The 22,103-nt window shown below is 38.3% G+C and overlaps 1 protein-coding gene across 1 annotated transcript in view; it reads left to right on the top strand.

Moving 5' to 3' along the window:
* Positions 1–22,103, top strand: part of LOC106525281 (steroid hormone receptor ERR2) — a gene marked incomplete in the record, with an annotated part of 121,564 nt that overhangs the window by 68,723 nt on the left and 30,738 nt on the right. The window contains 3 exon segments of the mRNA XM_014019457.1: positions 603–944; positions 10,979–11,394; positions 17,063–17,179. Of these exon segments, the coding sequence (XP_013874911.1) occupies positions 895–944; positions 10,979–11,394; positions 17,063–17,179 (583 nt within the window).

The following is a 22,103-nucleotide window of genomic DNA, read 5'->3' as shown; positions in this document are numbered from 1 at the left end:
TACCTACCTACCTACCTACCTACCTACCTACCTACCTACCTACCTACCTACCTACCTACCTACCTACTTACCTACCTACTTACCTACCTAACAACCTACCTACCTACCTACCTACCTACCTACCTACCTACCTACCTACCTACCTACCTACCTACCTACCTACCCATTAATTTATCTACCCATCTGTCCATCAGGGGGTCTGCCAGTGTCCCTTGTGAATGGACACAGGCTTCTTGTCCGTCTCTCAGTAATCTTTTCTTCCCATTGGCCGCTGCCAGGACAGCCTCCCTAAAACCGACCAATCCCGTCAGCCCCCGTCTGCAGCAGCCGCTCCTTCTCCTCTTAAAGAGCCTCCTTGTTTTCAATGGAGCCTCAGTCTCCTCACTGACTGCTCTCTCACTGCTGCTGCTCCTCTTCATCCATCTGCCTCGTATCGCTCTGCTCGCACTATCTGTCCCGCCGTCTCCTTCGTTCCAACTCCTCTTCTGTCGTCTCTGCCTTCTTCCTTTTTTGTTTTTATTTGTTTGATTATTTTATTTTATTTTATTGTTTTTTGCTTAACTCTGTCCTCTCTGTCTTGGTGAAACTCCTCTGATCCTCAGCACTCCTGATCCGGAGCATCTGTGCCGACTGGAGTTCGTTGTTCCGAGCAAGAAGAAGTTTTTTTTATTTTATTTTTATTTACTGTTATTATTTATTATTGTTTTGTGTGTGCTGATCAGAGGAGGGAGGAAAAGAGACACCACACAGGAAGTGCTGACTTGTCATTTTTTGTGAAGAAATGTGGAGACTCCAGAACTGATCTCCTCCTACAGTTTTTTCTTCTTTCTTTTTTTGTCTTTTCTGCCTTTTTTTTCTCCTTATTGCAACACCTGGAATGCTTAACTTGGACTGATGGATGTTTCTGAACTGTGCATCCCAGACCCTCTCTGCTACCACAACCAGTGAGTGCTTCCCTTCACTCATTTTTATTGTTTTTTGATTAGTTTCAGATCATCACTTCCTTCATTGTTCAGACCGGCATGAAGGCCATCGTCTCTGGTTTTGTTTTCATTTCAAAACTCCTCATTTATTTGCATTTATGACAACATTTAATGAGTAAACATTTGAAAGGGTGAGGTGTTCCTCGTGTGCAGCTTTCTGTTTGGGACAGCTGATCTGAAGCCTGCAGGGAGTCCCAAAGCTGTCCCGGTCCACTTCGGGGGCCAGAGGCAAATATCAATCGAGTTCTAGAGAACTACTTTAATGCAGCGGCTTGCAGACATGAAATCAGAGTTTGCAGCTGTGCAGTTTAAAGAAATGATGCATAGTTAAAGTGTCCTTTCGTTTTTATTAAGCTGCAACATAAAGATTTCACAATAAGATTTGAGTTCTTTGTAAACCAATAAAAAAAGGGGGAAAAAAAACAACTTTTTAAAAATTTTAGCTTGTGTTTTGGAAAAAAAATAACTCATCATAAATCATAGCATCAGTAGTCTTTGCCATAATAAAGTGCTACAAGCATTTTGGAATAGTTTTCAAAGTGAGGCAGTTTTACACTGATTAAAGGAAAAGTGCAACATTTTTCTCAGTTGGGAGCATCATCATGATCTCTTGAATGTCTTTTCTGCTCTGATTGGACGGGGACAAGCTGTCAGTGGCCATCACTTTGTTCTGAACCGTAGTTGGGACTGGGTTGATTTGACCTGCTTTGCATGTTTTACAGAAATAAGATAAACGATTTCAGCCTTCGGGGGGGAAAAATGCTTAATTAAAGTAATTTTAAATGTGGGAAACGCTCAAATCTGGAAACGTATCAAACAAATCTTTGCACGTTTAGACAGTTACTGGTTTCTTGCATGCAAAACTATTTATTTCGACACTTTTCTTCCATTACTCGAAATGGCGCGACAGCATTTAAAGAAATAAGTTACTGTGAATTTTAAAAGCAGTAAAAACACACAGTTTCAGCCATGTTGTTAAAAGCACAGGATAGTTAAAGCAGAACATAAATGTAATTTTATAAGCTCGGTTTATCAAGTAATGGAGAAAAAAATACATTAAAATGAAAGTTAATGTTTGCTTTAATGAAGAGTTTTAATCTCTTAGCACTAATGAATCTGTTTAATTAAAAACATAAATGTATCGTTCTTAATGCTTTACGTTTATCAACAATATTGTTCTTATAGATATTTAAAAATGTATTCTTGTTTTTCTGCATCAGAAATCTGATCCAAATGAATTTGTTTACAGTAAAACATGTCAGTCAAATGTTATTAACAGGACGTTATTAACCTCTGACCCTGGATAAATGTGGGTATAAAACTGAGTCAACGCATTTAAAAAAGCAGCCTTTTTGTTTGTTTGTTTTATGGCCCACCTCTTCCTCCAGAATCCCTCCTCTCTGCTGCTTTTCCTTAAGGAGCAGCTGAAACTTTCCCGTCCTGTCTTGACATTTCTGTCGTTAATCCCAGCCTTCTTCGTTTCACCACCTGGCATCAAACATGTTTGCCAACAGGAAATCTGTGAGATTAAAAACATGCAACGCTGCGTTGTGTGTTGGTGCCCCCCTGCCCTCGTTTGACTGAGGTGAGAGGTCTGATGACACCTAAAGAAACAAACGCCACTGATGGACTAATCATCTGGATTACCTGATTAAAACTTCATCAAATATTCAAATTAGAGCCATTTCTGCTGCTTTTAGAAGTAATCAATGTAATTTTGTGCACAGCTAATATTGAAACACTTTATAGTTTCACCTGTAAAGAACAAAATCTGAGCTTGAGGTTACAAATACAAAATTTACTTTCAGTGATATTTCTCCTGCTCAGCTTTTAAAGGTTCCCTGAAATTTTTTTATATTACACTTCAAAACACAAACAAAATTTATTCCCTTATGTGTGTGTGTGTTATTTTTGGAAATTATTAATTCTTTAATCTATTTAATAATTGCTTTTCTAATCAAATGTCACAAGTTTAAAAACACTCCGCTCCAGTAAATCGCCCTATGTATTTTTTTTTGCCTTGTTTTATGTGTGGTTGTGTGTTTAAGCTGTCAAGTGTTTGCACACAGTCCCAGTTAAAAACACACATATATGTGCATGTTAATACAAATCCCACTCAGACCTGAGATCTATTTTTAACTGCACCGACACCTGATTCCATCTGTGAGGAGAAGTAGATAAAAATCTGCTCCTTGTCTGGACTTTTTAAAGCATTTTCATTATATTCATTAAAAAAAAGTTTAAAAAACAACCTGACACACGCTTTTTATTTTATCTCTTTTCCCCCACCTATTAGCAACATATAAACAAGTAATTTAGGAAAAACCGATTAATTAAATAAACAATTTTTTGCATCGCTTGTTGCTTCATTCTCTTCAAATGCTAAAACACGAAGTTTTACACCAGATGGAAGAACTGACATGAAATATGATGGATGTCATGTTAAAAAAGTGGGGGGGGGGGGGGTATTCAGTGTCTACAGGAGGTAAATATGTTGTCATGGTTGGTGTGTTCTCAAAAAGCAAATATAAAAAAGGTTTATTTCCACTTAACATAAAAAAAATCCATCATCTGAGCTGCTTTAAAGTTTTGATTCATGGTTTTGCACAAAACATAAAATAACCATTTATGACAAAATATGATATAAAAAAGTTTCATGTGATTCATCCCAGTTTTGATTGTTATTTGGATGATTCGACCCATAAAATCTAACCAAAAATGAAGAAATGTCACCCCTGCTTTACAGTCAGTTTTAATTTTTTTATGAAATTAAGAAGAAAAATGATCAAAATTATTTTTCTCCTATTTATTAAAAGCTGCTTCGTGGGAAGAAGCAGCGATTCTGCTGGTCCACTGTGAAAAGATGAGATGTGAAACAACTTCATAACAAGTCACGACCCCCCACCCCCCACTCCACCCCCATACAAATCCCTCCTTTTAGGCAGCCTGACTGAGTTCACAAGGATGCAGACAAATGCCTTCTTTTCTTGTGTTCGGCACCGGCAGCAGCAAACTTCTCATGAGTTTGTTTTATTGATCCGATTAAATTAACACACACACACACACACACACACATACGTGCACGGGGCAGAGGCGGTAATCATGGAGTGCGGGTCAGGCCCCATGTTTAATTTAATGGGCCTCGTCGCAGCTCCGCGAGGTCTCGCGTTGTGAACTTAATTCCTCTTCGCCACGTTCATTTGCATCGTGTCGATTGACCGGAGCGCGTACTGTATCTGCCCGAGTCTCGCTTGAAATTCTGCCCGGGCACTAATACCATTAGGCAAATGCAAAGTTGTGTCATTTACACGTTTGAGGAATAAGGGAAAAAAAGTAAAAGAAAAAGAAAAGTGGAGGGGAAGGCGGGGCGGGAGAAAAAGCCAATTTGTGGCGAACAAGCCTGGGTTGTGATTATCAGTGGATGTTATTACTGTGGAGGAGCAGACGTTTGAAGGTTATGTTTCTGGGCAGTAATTGAAATGCAAAATAACATTAGGATCGATGGCCATCTCTGTTTATTTATGAAATCAATATTGCGACTGTCCCTCATGAGCCCCCCTCTGATTCCCAATGACGGCTTAAGTCTTTGCTCGTTTATTCTTTCTTCGTTTTCTCCCTGGTAACCTCTCCTTCTTCTGTCTCTTTTTAAAAGGCAGTTAGGGGTGTGTTTGACTTTGCAGAGAGAGCAATTTCCTGGAGGTGGTGGATGTGTATGGAGATGGGCGGGGGGGGGGTGATACTCCAGGTAAGGAGACATCATCCATGAGGGAAATCTGTGCAATCTCTCCTCGTGGCTGTGACATTGAAGAGGCCATATGCTGGTAGTTCTGTGTGTGCACATGTGTGTGAGTGTGTGTGTGTGAGAGAGAAAATTAAACAAAGTATATTTATGCAGTGTAACCCTACCACTGGGAACGCGATAACTTTATAAATATTGAGTGTAAAAGTGAAAGTTCTCACGCTTTAAACGAGTTCTGGAGCTCTCCGCTAAGTTCCTTCTTTAGTTGTTCAAGTTCATTTCAAACGTGGATAAAATACAAAACAAACATTATGTAATAAGACAAGAAAATAAATTCAACAGGACTTATTTAATACCACCCTTCTCCAAAACGCGCTAATATAATAAGTTTTGTTTCCTTATTCTAAATGACAAAGTAATGCTGTCAATTGGACTTAAACAATAATCAGTTTACCTGTAATATTTTATAAATTATATTACACAGAGTGAGCGGATCGTGCGAAAATCAAATTAGTTTGTTGCAGTTTAAACTGCAGCTTTACTAGAACTCAGTCGGTGGATCCATCATTGATGAAACTTTTGTCGAAACACTGTGTTAGAGTTTCTAAAACTTAAAATACAAATCTGTAATCTTCAGCAGAAATTCAACTACCGGTAGGTCTGCCAAGATCATTGTTCTCAATCAATCACTGCAGGAAAAATCTGCCTTCCTAAAGATGGGTACTCTCAGTTAAAAGCTGCTTATAACAAGCATAAAAGGTAAAAGAATATGTACATTCTGTTAAACTTTAAGAACTCATACAGGTTCAGAAAAGAATTCATTTGCTTTCCATTTAAAGAACCCTTACATGACCTGCTTCCACAATACTTGCATAATTTAATGAGCGAATTATTACTAGATTAAAAGGAGGAAACTGAAAAATTAATATTTTTAAACTTGTCTTGATTCATGTGGAAAAATGCTAAAATGAAATTACAAAAACTTATGGAACAGCATGGAAAAAATAACAAGATAAAAAAACTTTTGCACCATTTATAGGCAACAAAAGTCAATTTCTTCTGTCTTACATATCATTTAATGAAAGGCCCAGCCGAGGTCACGCTATGACATTTTAAACAACTTATAAAAATGTTTTCCAACACTTAAGACGTCTACGATGAAGATAGAATTAAAAAGAATCTGCTGGAAGCTTCTTTTGGACGTAAACATATTGAAACGCTAAAGACGAGAACGAATATATAATAATAATTTAGTTTTGACAAAAGTTGTTTAAAAGTAGCAGTAAGCATTAGCAGAAGAATTTTTAAAAAATTAGGGTTCTGTAACTTTGGAAGTTTTCCACGCAGCATTTTTACATTTTAAAGCAGTTTATTGAAGGTTTCTGATCTTAAACATGATTGTTTCATTTCAGAACATTTAAGCGGTATGTATCGACTGAAGGAAATCAGTAAGTTTACTCGTGACGTCGACCACCTTCGTTTGCGCCAAACGCGGCGTGTCCCCCCCACGTGTCGTCGTCGTTCCTGCTTAACTCTCACCCCGTTTACTTTTCGGCGTGACCGCTCGTTTCCCTCCCCGACACGGCAGCCGCGGACTAACAGCGTAATCTGTGTGTCAGGCGGTAAGGGGCCGCTCAGTTTCGAGCTGATAGAGTTTGCCCCAAACAAGGACAGCCTATCATCGAAAGATTAATGAACTAATTTCATGCATGGCTCCTTTGCCTCTGTCCTTCTGTGCTTCCATGTTCAACTGTGCGGTGATTTACGTTGCGTCGTTCGCTACAAACTGAACCCCCAAGCTGAACAAAAATGTTTATCCTTGCTTGGGAAAATGCAATATTTTATATAAATGTAAAATAGGAGGCCTGAGAAGTGCAGCCTTAAATAGTGCAAAGGTTTGAGTTTCAGATCGTTCAGCTGTGGGGGACTCTTTTTTTTCCACACTCGTTTTGCTCAAAAAGAAAAAAACCAGAAGCTGTCACTGATTCGAGCATGTGTTCTTGTCATGTGAACCGCTGTGGACAGCTCTGTGGTTTCCACACGGGAGTGATGTCTCATTCTCACCGCGTGACGGACAGACGGAAACCCGCGTCCACAGCGGGACCCGTCCGTCTCGAGGCAGCGGAACAGCGAAGGCAGGCGACCTTCACGTCCATCTGACGAGTCGCCACCTCCGTTTGGGCCATTTTTCTGCGCGGCGGAGCAAACACAAGCCCGTTAGGTTGCGTTTTAAGCGCCTGCCTACGCAGTGAGACGTGTTGAAGAGGTTCTCGTCTCTCTTTTCTAATATTAACAGGAAAACTAAATGATCAAACCACGCGGCTATTTCTGTCTGCACAAATTGGCGGCTCGTGCCATTATTTCATTTGGACAGATTTGAAAGGACCCATTAGAAATTTTCATTAAAAACCTAACAAAAAAAACATCTCCCCAGTGTTGCTTTGTGCTAAGTGTGGAATGAACTACTTTTTACATATGCCACGATGTACTATTCCACAGGGATTCCCCCTATCTGGCTAAGATGATGTATTAACTGTTGCCACGCTGCTTTCTGCACCTCCCTCAGACGGCAGAAATTATACCTCGCCGCTCACTCTGGGCACACGCTGATCTCCAGCAAGATTTAACACGAGTCCTGTGAATTTTTCATCAACCGCAACAGCCCCAGCAACGAAGACCCAACATAACGTTGTATCGCTCCATCTTGCACTGTGTTAACAGTCTTGGCTGATTAAAAATGCATAAGGAATGTCTGGGACCCGTAAGAGGAGGGTTTATTTTTTCATGCCTCCTCCTTAAACAGGAAGGAAGCAGGGGATCAATAGATCCGATCTGAGCTCAGGGGGTAGAGGCTATCTGCTCCTCGCTCCCTCCAGCCTCTTTCCGTTAGCACTTTAAAGTTTTATGTTGTTGGAGCCTGATGAGTTACTGGCTTTACACAATTGCAAAACAGGGAGAATATACTCTTAACTACAGTAGCACACTTTAAAAATGAGCAGCCCCTAAAAAAAACAAAACTATTTTTACTAGTTTTCACTGCTGTTTTCAACAAGTTCAATTTAAAGGGACTTAAAAGGTATTTAAGGCCTCAGTTTATGCTTTAAGACATAAACATGCATTTTAATACCAAGTGTTGTTTTGTAGGAAATTGAAGCCAGTAAGAACATAATGTGTAAAGAATAAATGTGACCCATCATGTCAAAATGAAGATTAAGTCAAATTTGGTCAAAATGACCTAATCATATTTTCAGATTCCTGCCTTTTAAAAGCTATATTTTGATACTTTGATCATCCTGATATCATTAGTAGATCCAGAGATATTATATAATTTGTCTTGTTGGTTACAATAATACATAAATATTTGGTCTGAATCCTTATTTTATGTCGTTTTAATGAGGATTTTTTATGTAATTTGAAAAAGGAAACCTCAATGCGTATTTGAATATTGAGATTTCTCATCTTAAAAGAAACAAATGCTTTGATAGCTCACATTGAAAATCTCAACATTTTAAGTTTTTCCTCCAAATCAAGTTTTTGGTTGCTAATGCTCAAAAAAGTGCTTCAAATTTTTTTTTTACGATATTTCAGACAGTTCATTGAAATGATACATTGATAAAACATTTGTTATATTTTGACAAAATGTAATTTTTGCAAGCATTTAAATCAAAACACAATATCTGCCCATTTCTCCACATACAACTTTTAGACTTAATCCTCGTTTCGATGTGATGGGTCACAAACATTGGAGCAAAACCTGGAAGTTGAAGCCAAGTTTTAAGTCCCGCCCCTTTCATGTAAACAAACAGAACGTTGCCCTTGTTACAAAATAAAAACACAGTTCTCACCTTGACACTGTTCATTCAAGTATAAACTTTTCTTCTAAGTAGGCGGGGTATAAAGTCTCATATTTGCTAGCGCACAGACTCTGGTTCCAAAAATACAACATGGCATCTTCTGTAAAACTGTTCCAGCTGGTTTTTGTTCCCAACCACAGGTGAAGGCGGGAAGACTTGATGTTTTAGTATATATGCGAGAGCAGGACCCAGTTTACAGGCACTGCCATGTTTTGGTCTTGTTATTCTACTAGCAACAACGAAGTTAAAATGCTGCCTAAACTTTCTTCTTGGCACAAAATAACCAATTACATCTAAACTTATTAGAAAAACGAATGTTTGAACATACAGCAGAATGGTAAAAACTACATTAACCAACAACTAAAACAAAATACCTGAGATGATTTTTTAAAATATGTGTTTTAAAGGGCACTGTACTATTTCTTTACATGAATGTAAACCAGCCTGTGAGGACACTGGTCCCCTTCTGACTTCCAGAATCCAGAACTGGGTCTAGCTTTATAATTTGCAGTCTTTGCTGACAGCTGTAGGTTAAGTACAGCAACTATAGCAGGTTTTGATCCGTTGCTAAAACACTAAAAAAGCGCACAAAAACACAACCAATAACTTTAATAGAAATGATTGCATGATATAAACATACAGCATACATAAAAAGTATGTTATATGATTTATTGCTGACATGCATGCACTGAAAATCTAAAAATATGTGTAAAAATGCTTGAATAAAATGTATTTATTTTAAAACTGACCATGTGATTCGACTTTTGTTCTGCTGTTTGTTAAATCATGAGCTGAAAGACTCGTATCTTTTTAATAATATCAGTCGTCTCATTTTGTTCTGTTTGCATTCACTCAATTCATTTTTAAAATAACCGTTGTACTGAAATATTTCCTCGTGAGCATGTGTGTGTGTGAATAAGTGCAACGGCCTTAAATTCTGCTACGTCAAATTACCGTAACCCGGCGCTGATGAAATAACCAGGACTATTGATTCAGCTAATTATTTTTAATCCTCGATATGCTGAGTGTAAAACCTCTCTCCATCCATTAACTGCTTTCTGAAGTTTCATTCATTCACTCATTCATTTACTTCTGGCAGCCGACCAATTGTTGGCATTGTTCAAGATGTATGGAGCATCTGTTGACAGGGTCGTTAGTTGCCATTTTGCCTGCGAGGAATAAGCCGCTGCAGTTTGTCACATGGCATTCCAACACTTTAATAGTTGTGTCTGAAGGATGATCTATCAAACTCAGATCAGCTGATGAATTTCTCAGAGCGATGGGGCGATGATGTTTAAAAGCAGCACATCTTACAAGCACACTTGATTTGATTTGATTTGATTTGATTTGATTTATTGATTCAACAGGAAAAGATAACTAAAAATCAAGCCTGACTCAGCATAATTGCTGCTTTACATCAGGTTCCTGTTCTGCAGCACAGAAAACACTCAGAATTACGGCATCACAATCACATCATTATACACCATAGACACAAAGACAAACAAGCATACCAAATTTCAAAAAGGCAGCATTTGCAAAATAGGATGTCTAAATATGAGCACAACAAAAAGTGTCCAGCAGATGGCAGACAAGATTCTTCTTAAAGGACTGTAGTTTTGAAATGGACTTTATGTTTTGAGGAATGTCATTCCATGCTTTAGTATAAACATAGAAGAAAGACCTCTGGCCGTAACAGTTTTTAAAAGTTGGTAATGTCAGTTGTCCTTTTGTAACAGATCTAGTTGAATGACCACTTCCAGAATTTGATTTGGGCAGCAATGCACAGAGAGTTCCATAATTGGCACCTTGGAAGATCTGAAAATATAAATTAATACCACTATACAAAACATAATTCTGAAAAGTCAAGGCATCAGACAATGAAAGAACTGTACAGTGATGAGTCCAACCAGGAAGTTTTTTATGAATTTTGTAGGCCCTGTTGTAGAGCCTAACTATGTGTTCTAAGATTTCATTTGTTGTAAGAGACCAAACAGGTAAACAGTACGACATGGTTGAGAGTATAATGGCATGAAGATAGATATTTGAAACAGAAAATGTCAGATTGGATCTAATTTTTGAATAAACGTATAATTTCTGTTTCAACTTATTGGTTAAGACATGTACATGATCATGATAAGTCAAATGAGAATCCAAAGTAATTCCAAGATATTTGTYGGTAGTGACAATATCAAGGGGTTTGTTTAAAAAAGTGAGTTGATTTGTTATATTGAAATGTCTCCTGGGTGAGGAAAAATACACGCACACAGTTTTTTTTTAACATTAAATGACAAAAGATTATCTTGAAGATAGATTATTCTTCTGTGTTGAAAAATATGCTTCGATTAGCATGTGAAGAAAGGATTGTCCCTGCTCTCTGAACTGAACTCTCCTCTCTGTTTCAGCCTGCTAACCAGAATGCCCTCTGATGACCGACACCTCTCCTCCAGCTGCGGTTCTTACGTCAAAACCGAGCCCTCCAGTCCTTCCTCCTCGCTCGTGGACACCGGCAGCCACCACAGCCCCAGCGGCAACTCGGACGCCAGCGGCGGCTACGTCAACGGCACAGGCGGGCGCTCGCACGCCCTAGACTCGCCGCCCATGTTCAACCCGGGCATGCTCGGGGGCGGGAGCGCCTGCTTGCGTCGCTACGAGGAGTGCGCCGGCAGCATGGTGGACGACTCGCCAATCAAGTGCGAGTACATGCTCAACGCCATTCCCAAGAGGCTCTGCCTGGTGTGTGGGGACGTGGCCTCGGGGTACCACTATGGGGTGGCATCTTGTGAGGCCTGCAAAGCCTTTTTCAAAAGGACGATACAAGGTATTATTCCTCCCATTCTCACTCCTTAGTTGGTAAACATTTGATGTAAAGGCACCAGAACAACAAAATGCTCCATTCCTACACAAGTTTCAGAATATAAAGTATAAGTACCCCGAATTTCATTTTATTTTCCCTTCTTTACATTTTTACACATTTAAGGGCTTTCCAACCCACAGATCAAAGAGAGCTTATAAGTAATTTTATGCAGTTCATTCACTGAAACGTGTTTTATTTTAGACTTAAGACGAGTGTTTTATGGTCATTGTGGCTGATAGCGACTGAATCACTACTTGCTGTAAACCTTTTACTGTTTCCATGAGTCGCAGGGTAATTTAAGCTGGACTAAATTTCGATGACTTAGTTTTCTTTAAAAACAAAAAAAAGGGCGACTTATTAAAGGATGTCCTTTTTAATGCCTCTCATAACTAAATGCTTAGTAATAAAAATACTATGATGTGAGTGAAGTATATTAGAATAAAGCTAGATTTAAAATAAGACATTTTACCAGTGGCACAAAATTGCTCATAACTGTTAAAATCAGGGTTTTTCAACTGGTGGCTCACGTGCCACATCTGGTCCGTGGGTGACATCAGTCTGGCCAATGACTAATTTTAAAAAATATCTATTTTTTATGCATTTAATAAAAAATTGATTTTAATTCAGTTAACATTTTTAATTTAAATAGAGCAAAATAAACAAATTAAAAAGGTAATAGATGTTAACACTTGTGCTTTTCCATAATGCTGTGTTTCCTCATTATCAGGCCGACCCCCGATGTCCAGCCCCTAAGCTGTTTGCTTTGAGTAAACGTGGCTCCCAGTGCAATTCAATAAATAACTCTAGTTTATATCGAATGTTGAGGCACTTTTATTTAAATGTAGTTTATTGTGATTGCCAAAATGAAATAAAACGGGAAGCCAAGGAGCCCTAACCAAGATTTAAGAGTGACCAGATTTTTATATATTTATTTATTTTTATTTTTTGGCAGATATTTTGTCCATTTTTAAGACAAAACTCCATTTTATATAAATTCCCAATGTGTTTATGATTAGCCTATACAGGAGCAGTATTTGCAGCATTTCCTAAACACAACTTGAAAATGTAAAAAAAAATAAAAAAGTAGCAAAACCATAAGACTCAGGACAAATGAGATGCATTTTCAAATGTCTGTTTTTCTTTACCGAATATCAGTCATTGAGCTTATTATATCTGCATAATTATGAGCTGAAGTAAAGTATTTTAAAAGTGTATTTTTCTTTAACAAATTGTGGCAATAACCTGTAAAACTCAAAGTTCTACATCCTAACTCTCTTGTGTTAAAAACAGATGTCCCATTTAAACCATTTGAAGACATAAATAAAATATTTTTCAGAGTAATTATTCTGTCCGTGTGTTGCAATAATAATAATAAATATTAATTCAGTTAAAAGTGGGCCAGGTCTCGCACAACGAGGACTGTAAATAAAACAAATTTGTGCCGTTTTTGCCCATGTGTGTTTTTCTTCCTCTTCCTTGTGCTCCTCTTTGAGAAGGACAGGCTTGTAATGAGCTTAATGTGTCCGTCATTCGTCCTGAGCCACGGGACTTTCAGTCAATAACAATCAGTGTTGGGTGACTGTAATTAAGAGCCAGGCGTTTTATTGGAAGAAAAGTCAAGAGACGAGAAAAACGGCCTGGATCTGTTCTTTGTTTCTGAGCCCTCTGTAGCCCCAAAAGCAAAGGATAGGAGATCAGGGGGGGCACAATTAGAAGCTCGATCACGTGCCGGCGGGGGCAATAACAGACGAAGGGGACACAGAGGGGATAAAATAAAGGACGGTTTTGAGGAGTCCTCTAAATAAATGCAGAGGGACAAGGGACAGGGTGGCTCATTCGCAGAAAGGAGAAGCTGCTTTAATGGAATGGTAATCAGAAAAGGGGGGGGGGGGAACGGGGGGTGTCCCGGCCTCGGTAAAGGAGAAGAACAAGGAGAGGTCCGAGATGAGCGCGTGGATAATAGCATGGCATAATAATATATCAAAATTTAGAGGGAAAATAAGAGAGGTTAAGGAAGGATATTAGAGTGGTTGAAATGTCCTTTGAGGGATAAGGTGGACACGAGACCTGATTAACTAAGAGGGGACGCCGACGGTGGGCTTTTAGAGGGAAGCCATTTAAGTCTATAGAAGCCTCACAGTCCCACAGCCAACCCAAAACCACACACACCAAACTCTCAAACACACACAGGTTGTTTTGATCAAGGTAAACAATCAGCAAAGATGTGCAAACCATCAATGCAGTCATTTCTATGCGGAGACTGTTGATTGTTTACATGGACAAGTTTTAATAAATTTTATTTTAATATGAATGGCATACTTTGGTTACTTGTGGTTAGTCATGAAGTAATTCTCAGCATTATATGTTGCAGCTACAGGTAATGAATGGAGGTGTTTTTGTTAAAATAAATAAATAAATAAAAAACCTGTGCCTTTGCTGCAGAAGAGTCAGAGTTCACTGTAAAAAATATTTACTGACACACTCATAGGGCGTTCACTGTCATCTCGTAAATACTAGTACTATGAAAAATGAACTGTTTAGACCAGGGGTCTGCAATCTTTATGATCAAAAGAGCCATTTGTGCACCTTGTCCCACTAATAAAATGTGTCCGGAGCTGCAAAACAAGCTACAACTGTGATTATCAACTAGTGGTCCGTGGACCTTCTCAAGGCCTTTTCAGAAACCTTTACGGTCAGTGGAGGTGACATTATAAAACTAAAAAAATGTTGTTTTTATTATCATATTATTTATAACTATACACATCAGGACAAATAAAAAGACCGTATTCATGTAAGCAAAAAAAATGCTGTACATAGTTTACACGGAATTTATTAAAAACTAGTACAACTGAATTATTCAGGCATATTTTGTTTCTAATTTTTATCATTATGTAGTCTTCAAATTATTTAAAGGTAATTCTGATGGATTTGAGAGACAGATCATAGAAAGAAATTAGTATTTTTAAGTAAGCAACAGGCTAGCATGAGCTAACATGTTTTACTTTTTGTATTATGGATCACATATTTGCATACAAATTGATTTCTGTTGTGGGTATAAAAAACAAAACAAAGAAATCTGTTATGTTTGGTCACATTTTCAAAGAGCCACTGCAGAGGGACCAAAGAGCCACATGTGGCCTCAGAGCTGCAGGTTGCAGACCCCTGGTTTAGACTGAACCATGGAGGTATACTCTTTGGATTAAGCGTACACAAAATATTAATGAATGTGGGGTACCTTTGATCAGTTAAAAAAAGAACACGTTCTTATATAATCTGACTATGACGTGTTTGTATCGCTCTCAAAGAGACAGAGCTGCTCAAAATTATCTCCAGATTATTTTTAACCCCATGTCACCGGATGGGCTTTGTATACAGAAAAAAAAGAACCCATAGAAGGTGGGCAAAACAAAACAGCAGGTGGTAAAATAGCTTATACAAAAGAAAAAAAGTGTTTATTACTAAAGTTTATTCTACAAGTTTGACAAAATAAACCAAATTTTCTCCAAGTGGAGAACTTTTCTTCTCAGCCTTCCAGAAGTATCACCTTTCTGGCTACTAACGTCACCAGTGTCAAAACCTGCCCTTCTTTATTTCTTGCCCCTCACCCCAAATATAATGCTGGGGGGGGGGGGGGGGGGGGGGGGGTTTACATGGGACCCCCTTTGCCAGTTGCTTTAATTAAAAAAATCCAACAAATCATTAAATTAAAAGAACAGATGAGATTAAATTCCTTGGTCCCTGGAACACTAGGCTACGTTCACACTGCAGGCAAATCCGACCCAAATCCGATTTTTTTGACCCATCTGACTCATATCCGATTTTTTTATGACAGTCTGAACGAGACAAATCCGATTTTTTCAAATCCGACCCATGCCGTTTCAGTATGTGGTTTTAAATCGGATACATATCTGATGTTTTCAAAGTGACTGCAGTGTGAACGCTCATGTCACATTCATCTGACTTTTTCATCAGGAGGAGGGGGTGAAGGACCGATAAGACACTAACCTCAAGTCTCGCTGTTTAAATCTGTAGCTCCGTGTGTTTACAGCTCCAAAACATAAGTCCAGTTGCTTCATCTTTTTACTTTTCATTTTCCACGTAGATAGTATGATAATAACGACGTCCAGCCTGGGTCGCAGAGAGTATCGATCCTAAAGTTAGCTACTCGGTCGATACTTTTTTCCAGCTCGTAGTTTCGTTCATAAAAAAAAAGCTTCACTGGAGCATCCCAGTCAGAGGCAGGTTCAGATATAAACACTGAACTAAAGAAGCATGTCAGATAATTATTTAATCGGCTCTGATTAAACAACAACTTCCGATTCGATGTGTAATATGTAGCATCCATGCTAGCTCTGTAAATAAACAAGCCGGCTGATGAGACGTCACGTTTTTTACTGCGCATGCGTGTCACATCAGTGCTGTGTAGCGTTCACACAGGGGTCTGATGCAGGTCACATTTAAAATGTAATGTGAACGTTCACACAAAAAGATCGGATTTTTTCAAAAAATCGGAACTGAGCATTAAGACTTGCAGTGTGAACGTAGCCTTAGAGAGCTGAAACATCCTTGTATGTTTTTTGTTGTTGTTGTTTGTTTTTTCCCCCAACGTAGTGTGGGAAAAGTGCTGCCTGTTCTTTGAACTGGAACACACAGGAGTTCTGCAGTGAACTGGAATTTCTCCGCTCATTTTAACTGAACTCCACTAAATCCTGCCGCAGACTCTGCCAACGTGCTGGCATGGTTCCCCCGGACCCCTGACTGTGCCTGTGACCCTGCTGGCACCGTTGATGCCAACAATCCTGACAAATGTTGGCACGTTCTCCTTGACCATCGGGGGGGTTGGGGGGTGTTTGTAGGTGTTATGGGAGTGTGTTGAGGGATGGGGGTAAATGCAGCGCTGGCAGATCTACAACAGACAACACCTGGTTTGCTGTTTTTAGGTAACAATAAAGCATCTCTGGGCTTAAAGGACCTTTGTTTAAACAATCATGGGATATGGAGGCTTTGGACGCAGAACTGTGTTGGATTTATGGGGCGGTGTCAGATTTTGACTGCAAAATGATTCAGAACCTTAAAAAAATGGAAAAAGAAGAAGCTGACCGGAATCTTGTGAGAACTAGTGGCATCGGTTAAATGGCAGCAGATTCAATATGTCTGTGTTTCTGGCTGTTTTTGGATCTGAGTGATTAAATTGCATAGGAAATATTTCCATTCTGAGCCAAAAAACCATCAAGGCACGACTTGAATAATACATCGAGCTTTGCTACATGATACGGGAGCCTTGGATTGTCCGGTCTAACAGCAGCTCCTGGTCTTTGCTGGAGAACACGAGCCGGACTCCTTAGCTGTGTTTGAACAGAAAGTCTGCATTTGAAGCTTATTTATCTGTGAATCTAAATAGTGTTGGGACTTTGTGTTTGATTCACACGTCTCATCAAAACACCACTCAACTGCCCTGCTTTGGAATACCACACTCAGGTGTGCGGCCACGTGTCATCGCTCAGTGTGTTGTGAATTTCTCTCTTCACCATTTATTATGTGATCTGCACTGCCTTTTTAAAATTTCTCCTTTCTGATTCATATCTTCCCGGGTAAACAGAAAAATGAATGTGTGTTTCTGGGTCCTCCACAGGGAACATTGAGTACAGCTGTCCGGCCACCAACGAATGTGAGATCACCAAGAGGAGACGAAAGTCCTGCCAGGCGTGTCGCTTTATGAAATGTCTTAAAGTTGGCATGTTGAAGGAAGGTGAGCACTGAACATTTTTTCATTTTCTTATTTGTGTTTATTTATTTATTTATTTATTTAATTTTTTCACTGGTTTTATTTGTGTGAATTAAAACTTGAACAGTCGGTTTGTTAATTTGGTCAACAGAACACTGAAACAAATATTACGAGAAAGTATCAGAAATAGTTTTTTTTATTTATTTTTTATTTGTTTATTTATTTATTTATTGCCTTTGAGATGCAAAAACTTGGTTTCCTTTCGTCTTCAAACATTTTATTATGATCTGGTAACAGTGAACTCTGAATGGGCCAGTATGACATTCTGGTGGTCTTATAAACCTTATTTTTAAATGCAACACACAATTTTTTTTCTTTTCTTTTATTTTTTATTCAATTACTATTACTTGTGATGCCTAAAGTGCTTAAAGATTATTTTAAAGATGTACTATTATATAATACTACATAAGTTATATACTGTTAATGTTAATGATATAAATAAGGAAATAGAAAACAATGAAACATGTCGATACCGTGATTACAGATTTCAAACACTTAGGGTCAAGAATGAAATTTTAATTTAATCACAAGTATTGCGAATGAAAATAAAATCAAAATTGAATGTGATATAGTGTAAAATAAAGCACCTCCTTAGCGAGCAGACCGCTATATATTTCACCTGCTAACACGCTAACTCTTGTAGCATGTTGCAAATCTTTGGTTCCTAACAATTTTACCATTTTATTAGAGAGGACTGGGCTATCTGCTGGGTTAAATGTGTATCCAGGGGATTCCATTATAGGTTTGGAGCAACAGGTTGGAGAGGGGGAACCCTTCATGTGACTTTTCACAACAGCCATTTTATTTACAAGTTCATTCATTTTCAAAATAATCAATTATATGTTATTGATAGAACACAAAAGACGCATTTTCATAATTTCATGTTGCACTTTTCTTGTAAATCCTGAATATCCTGAAAGAGTCAGTCATTTAAGTTAATAATAATTTAAGTAGAACAACCTAGAAATTGTAAAGCTTTAAAATAATGTGTTATTGTGGTTAATATGATGTTCCCAATGCACCACAAAACGATTATTAAAATGCTGTTTTTGCTATAAATGTTAGAAGAAACAAAACATCCAGGTTAACATGGAAATATTTGTTGAGGCTGTCCACTTATATGAGTTGGTTTTTAACCATAAAGCATCTTAAGTTTGACTTTTGTCTTCTGGAACAAAATGATTGATTTTTTAATGTATTAAATAATAAATTTCAAAGCGTTAATAGTTTGAAAGACTTTATTAATCAGTTCAGGTCTGATCTCTGCGCAGCGTTAGCTTGGAAGTCATCCTTTACATCCAGAGTGTTTCTGTTCCGATCAGACGCTCCAGCTCGCCGTCGCCTCGGGGACCCTGCGGCGACACGACCCGCTCATTCCTTCACTCACCTCTCCTCACGCCGCCGAGCCTCTGTGTGCTTGACTCCGACGAGTGGGGGAGAGCTGCTGAGTTGGATGTTCTTACCGAGCCTGAGCGAGATGTGTAACAGTACTCTTGAAAAGCGCACGGGCCGCTCCCCGGAGACTCTCTCCCTCTCTCCCCTGGGCTCTGGGTGTCTTTTCTTCCTCTCCGCTCCGTCTGAGTCTGCCATCCTTCCTCTCTCCTGCCTGCCGTATTGATCCACTAAATGCTTTCCGAACATGCCGCCTCACTTCCTGCACGTGTTGTTTTTCCTCCGGTGTGGGACCTCTGGGAGTACAGAGGGGAAAATCTAGCTGATGGATTTTGTTTTCTTCTTCTTTTCATAGAAAGAGTTTTATGTTAGCTTTTCAAGTTTAACTATGCTACACAGGTATTTATGCCTGATAATTAAGTGTGAATTATTATTATTATTACATCCCATTAAATTACTACAGTAATAATGGAATTTATTAGACATTATAACAGGCGAAGATGATCATTTTAAAATTACATGAATGAACACATACACACTAAGAGTGACTATGAAAAGCATCTGCATTTAATTATGCTTTTAAAATGTAGAACGGTGGTTCCCAAAGTTATGGTTGCTAACAACCATTTTTGTCTTAGTTGTTACTAAAGAATGAGGTTAGTGTACTTAAAATGAATAAAAGTTGCATAATAAATATATTGTGACTATGCCCTTTATTTTAATTGATACAAATGTTAATCAACCAAAAATAATTGTGAGCACAGGTGTCTGCTGCTGTTATTTTGTGGTTCAAAAGCTAAAAAGTGTGGGAACCACTGATCCAGAGTGGTTAAATAATTTTCCATGTTTCCTAAAATTAAACATTGCTTTTAAACATCTATTTCTTAGGGGTGCAACAATACATGTACCCGTATCAAACCGTTCAATACAGAGCTTTAGGTTCAATACACAATACAATAGTTTAAATTTATTTTATCAACTTGTCTTCTGAAGATGCTCTGTGTTGAAGGATCGGTGGATCTGTGTTCGACTGCTCCACCTAGGCTACATTTTTGAGCGCGGATTCACTGAGAAACTTGCCGTTTTAGCAACATTTAATTTAAAAACTGTACTTTTGAGGTAAACAAATGTTCGTATTTAATTTAAATAAATTACAAGTTAAAAAGAGAATGGAAATTTTTCTTTTTTGTATCAAACAAATATCGAACCGTGAGACTAAAGTAAGGAACCGAATAGTGAATTTTCTGTATCGTCGCACCCCTACTATTTATAGGCTTCACTGACAGTTAGATGCTCCTTAAAATAAAACCGTGCTCTCAGAGTTTTGGTATTCGATACTTAAGACGCTACAATCTGCTCTGGTGACACCGGCTGCATGTCCATGGATACGACTTTACTGACTGTTGGCTCATCTCAATTGTGAATCACTCCCATCTCAGTGTTGTCATCCTAATCCAAACATTTCAAACAATTTAACTTTAACTGTCTGAGCAAAAGGGTTGTCGAACCACCGAGACAAAGTAAGCCCCAGGTGAATTTGTGCCTGTTGTTTCTTAGTACAAATGGTAAAGGGTCTGTATTTGTATAGCCCTTTATCAAGTCCAAGGACTCCAAAGTGCTTCAGCTGTTCACCCATTCACACACACACCGATGATGGGAAGCTACATTGTAGCCACAGCTGCCCTGAGGACTGACAGAGGTGAGGCTACCATACACCAGCACCACCAAACCCTCTGACCACCACCAACAGGCAAGATGGATTAAGTGTCTTGACCAAGGACACAATGACTGAGACAGACGGAGCTGGGTTTAAACCAGTAACCCACCAGTTACAGAACAACTCCCCAAACCACTCTGTCACAGCTGGCCCATTAAGACATTCAGATTTGTGAAGTAACTAAGTACAAATACTTTCTTACTGTACTTAAGTAGAGTTTTTGGGTATCTGTACTTTACTTGAGTAATTATTTTTCAGCTTACTTTTTACTTGTACTTTACATTTTCACACAATTACTTGTACTTTCTACTCCTTACATTTATAAAAAAGGCAAGAAGTAGAAAGTCGTTATTTTTATTTCATTTTTGCTTGTTTTCATTCCAGCTTGTTATTGTAAAAAATAAATACTAACTAAATATTGTGCCTCCTACATAGTGAATTTAATTGTGGTTGAATGAAAAGTATAAATATATAAAATTCTGATACCACATTAGTTTGTACACAAACAAATTATGTCACACTCCAGCAGGACATAATCATTAAAATAAAGGACTGTACTTAAGAAGTATTTGTATTTAATGAATTATATTATTGCATTTGGCCGCAGCCCTCAGATAGATTTTCGTTTTGGAGAAAAAGTTTGTGCAGATATACAGTATGTATATAAACTGAAATAGCTGGACAAGTGCATCATAAATTTAACTTCAATTAATTATTTTAATAAGACATAGATTTTCTGTAATAACATTTATTAGGAGGTGACCGCCCCAAAAAATGCATAGATGACTAACTGCTCAATTTAAATCAATGCTTTTACTTTTAATAACTTTTTTACCAAAGTAATTTTTTGGTACTTTTACTCAATTATCACTTTGTGGTACTTTATACAACACTGAAGACATTTATCAAAATGTTAAGCTTCTAAATTAATTTATTAGTTGCCTAAAAACTGAAGCCGGCTAAGTTGTGTTTTCCTTGTTTTTCATACGAGCAGCAACAGATTAAATACACCTGCACTGTGACGAGTCTGTGGATTTTATCCTCCATGATTGACACATTACACACAGGGCTTCCTCCAGATACGTTTTGTTAGGTCAAGGCACCAAAACCAAAAACCAGAACAGATTTTAAGATTTGTGAAGTTGTTACAAATACATCAATACGATAGTTGGAGAAACACCTTCTAATCTAAAACACAATCTACTTCGGTAATTTTTTTTTATTATTATTAACAGTTGCTTAACTCTTATTGAGTCAAGCCCTGAGGAGATACTTTAGCTAACATTATTCCACACGTTACACGATAAGCAACATTTTCAAACCTTCAAATGGTCTGGTGTAATTCTCACCTAAACCATGATAATATTTTACAGTGACAGCCTTGTGAATCTGACTGCCCGACAGAAGTTACAGTGCTGCAGTAACCCAACCTAAAGATGCAGACGAGGCTCGATGTGATCAGTTGTTCTAAAAGTATCAAATATTTCTGCCCCTTGTGCCAAGCCTGCCATCCTGAATCATAAAGCGCCAGCTGTCACAGCTTTTCAGCACTATTAGCAGACTGGGGGGAAAAAAAGAATACTCTTCATTTTAACACCTGCCACAAACCAGCTGACATTCTTTAGCCCCTGTTTGCTTGTTTCAGGTGTGTTTAGTGTCGATCAATGTCAGCTCATCAGCTGAATTGTTTTGATTAGTGTTTGGTACATCCGTGCAAAATACTGCATGGAGAGTTCCTTTATCACCTGTAAAAAATAAAAATTGCAGATGGTTTGAGAT

Source organism: Austrofundulus limnaeus, unplaced genomic scaffold (genome assembly GCF_001266775.1).
Source record: "Austrofundulus limnaeus strain Quisiro unplaced genomic scaffold, Austrofundulus_limnaeus-1.0 Scaffold222, whole genome shotgun sequence".
NCBI classification, from domain to species: domain Eukaryota; kingdom Metazoa; phylum Chordata; class Actinopteri; order Cyprinodontiformes; family Rivulidae; genus Austrofundulus; species Austrofundulus limnaeus.
This window is presented reverse-complemented; position numbering and strand designations above follow the sequence as displayed.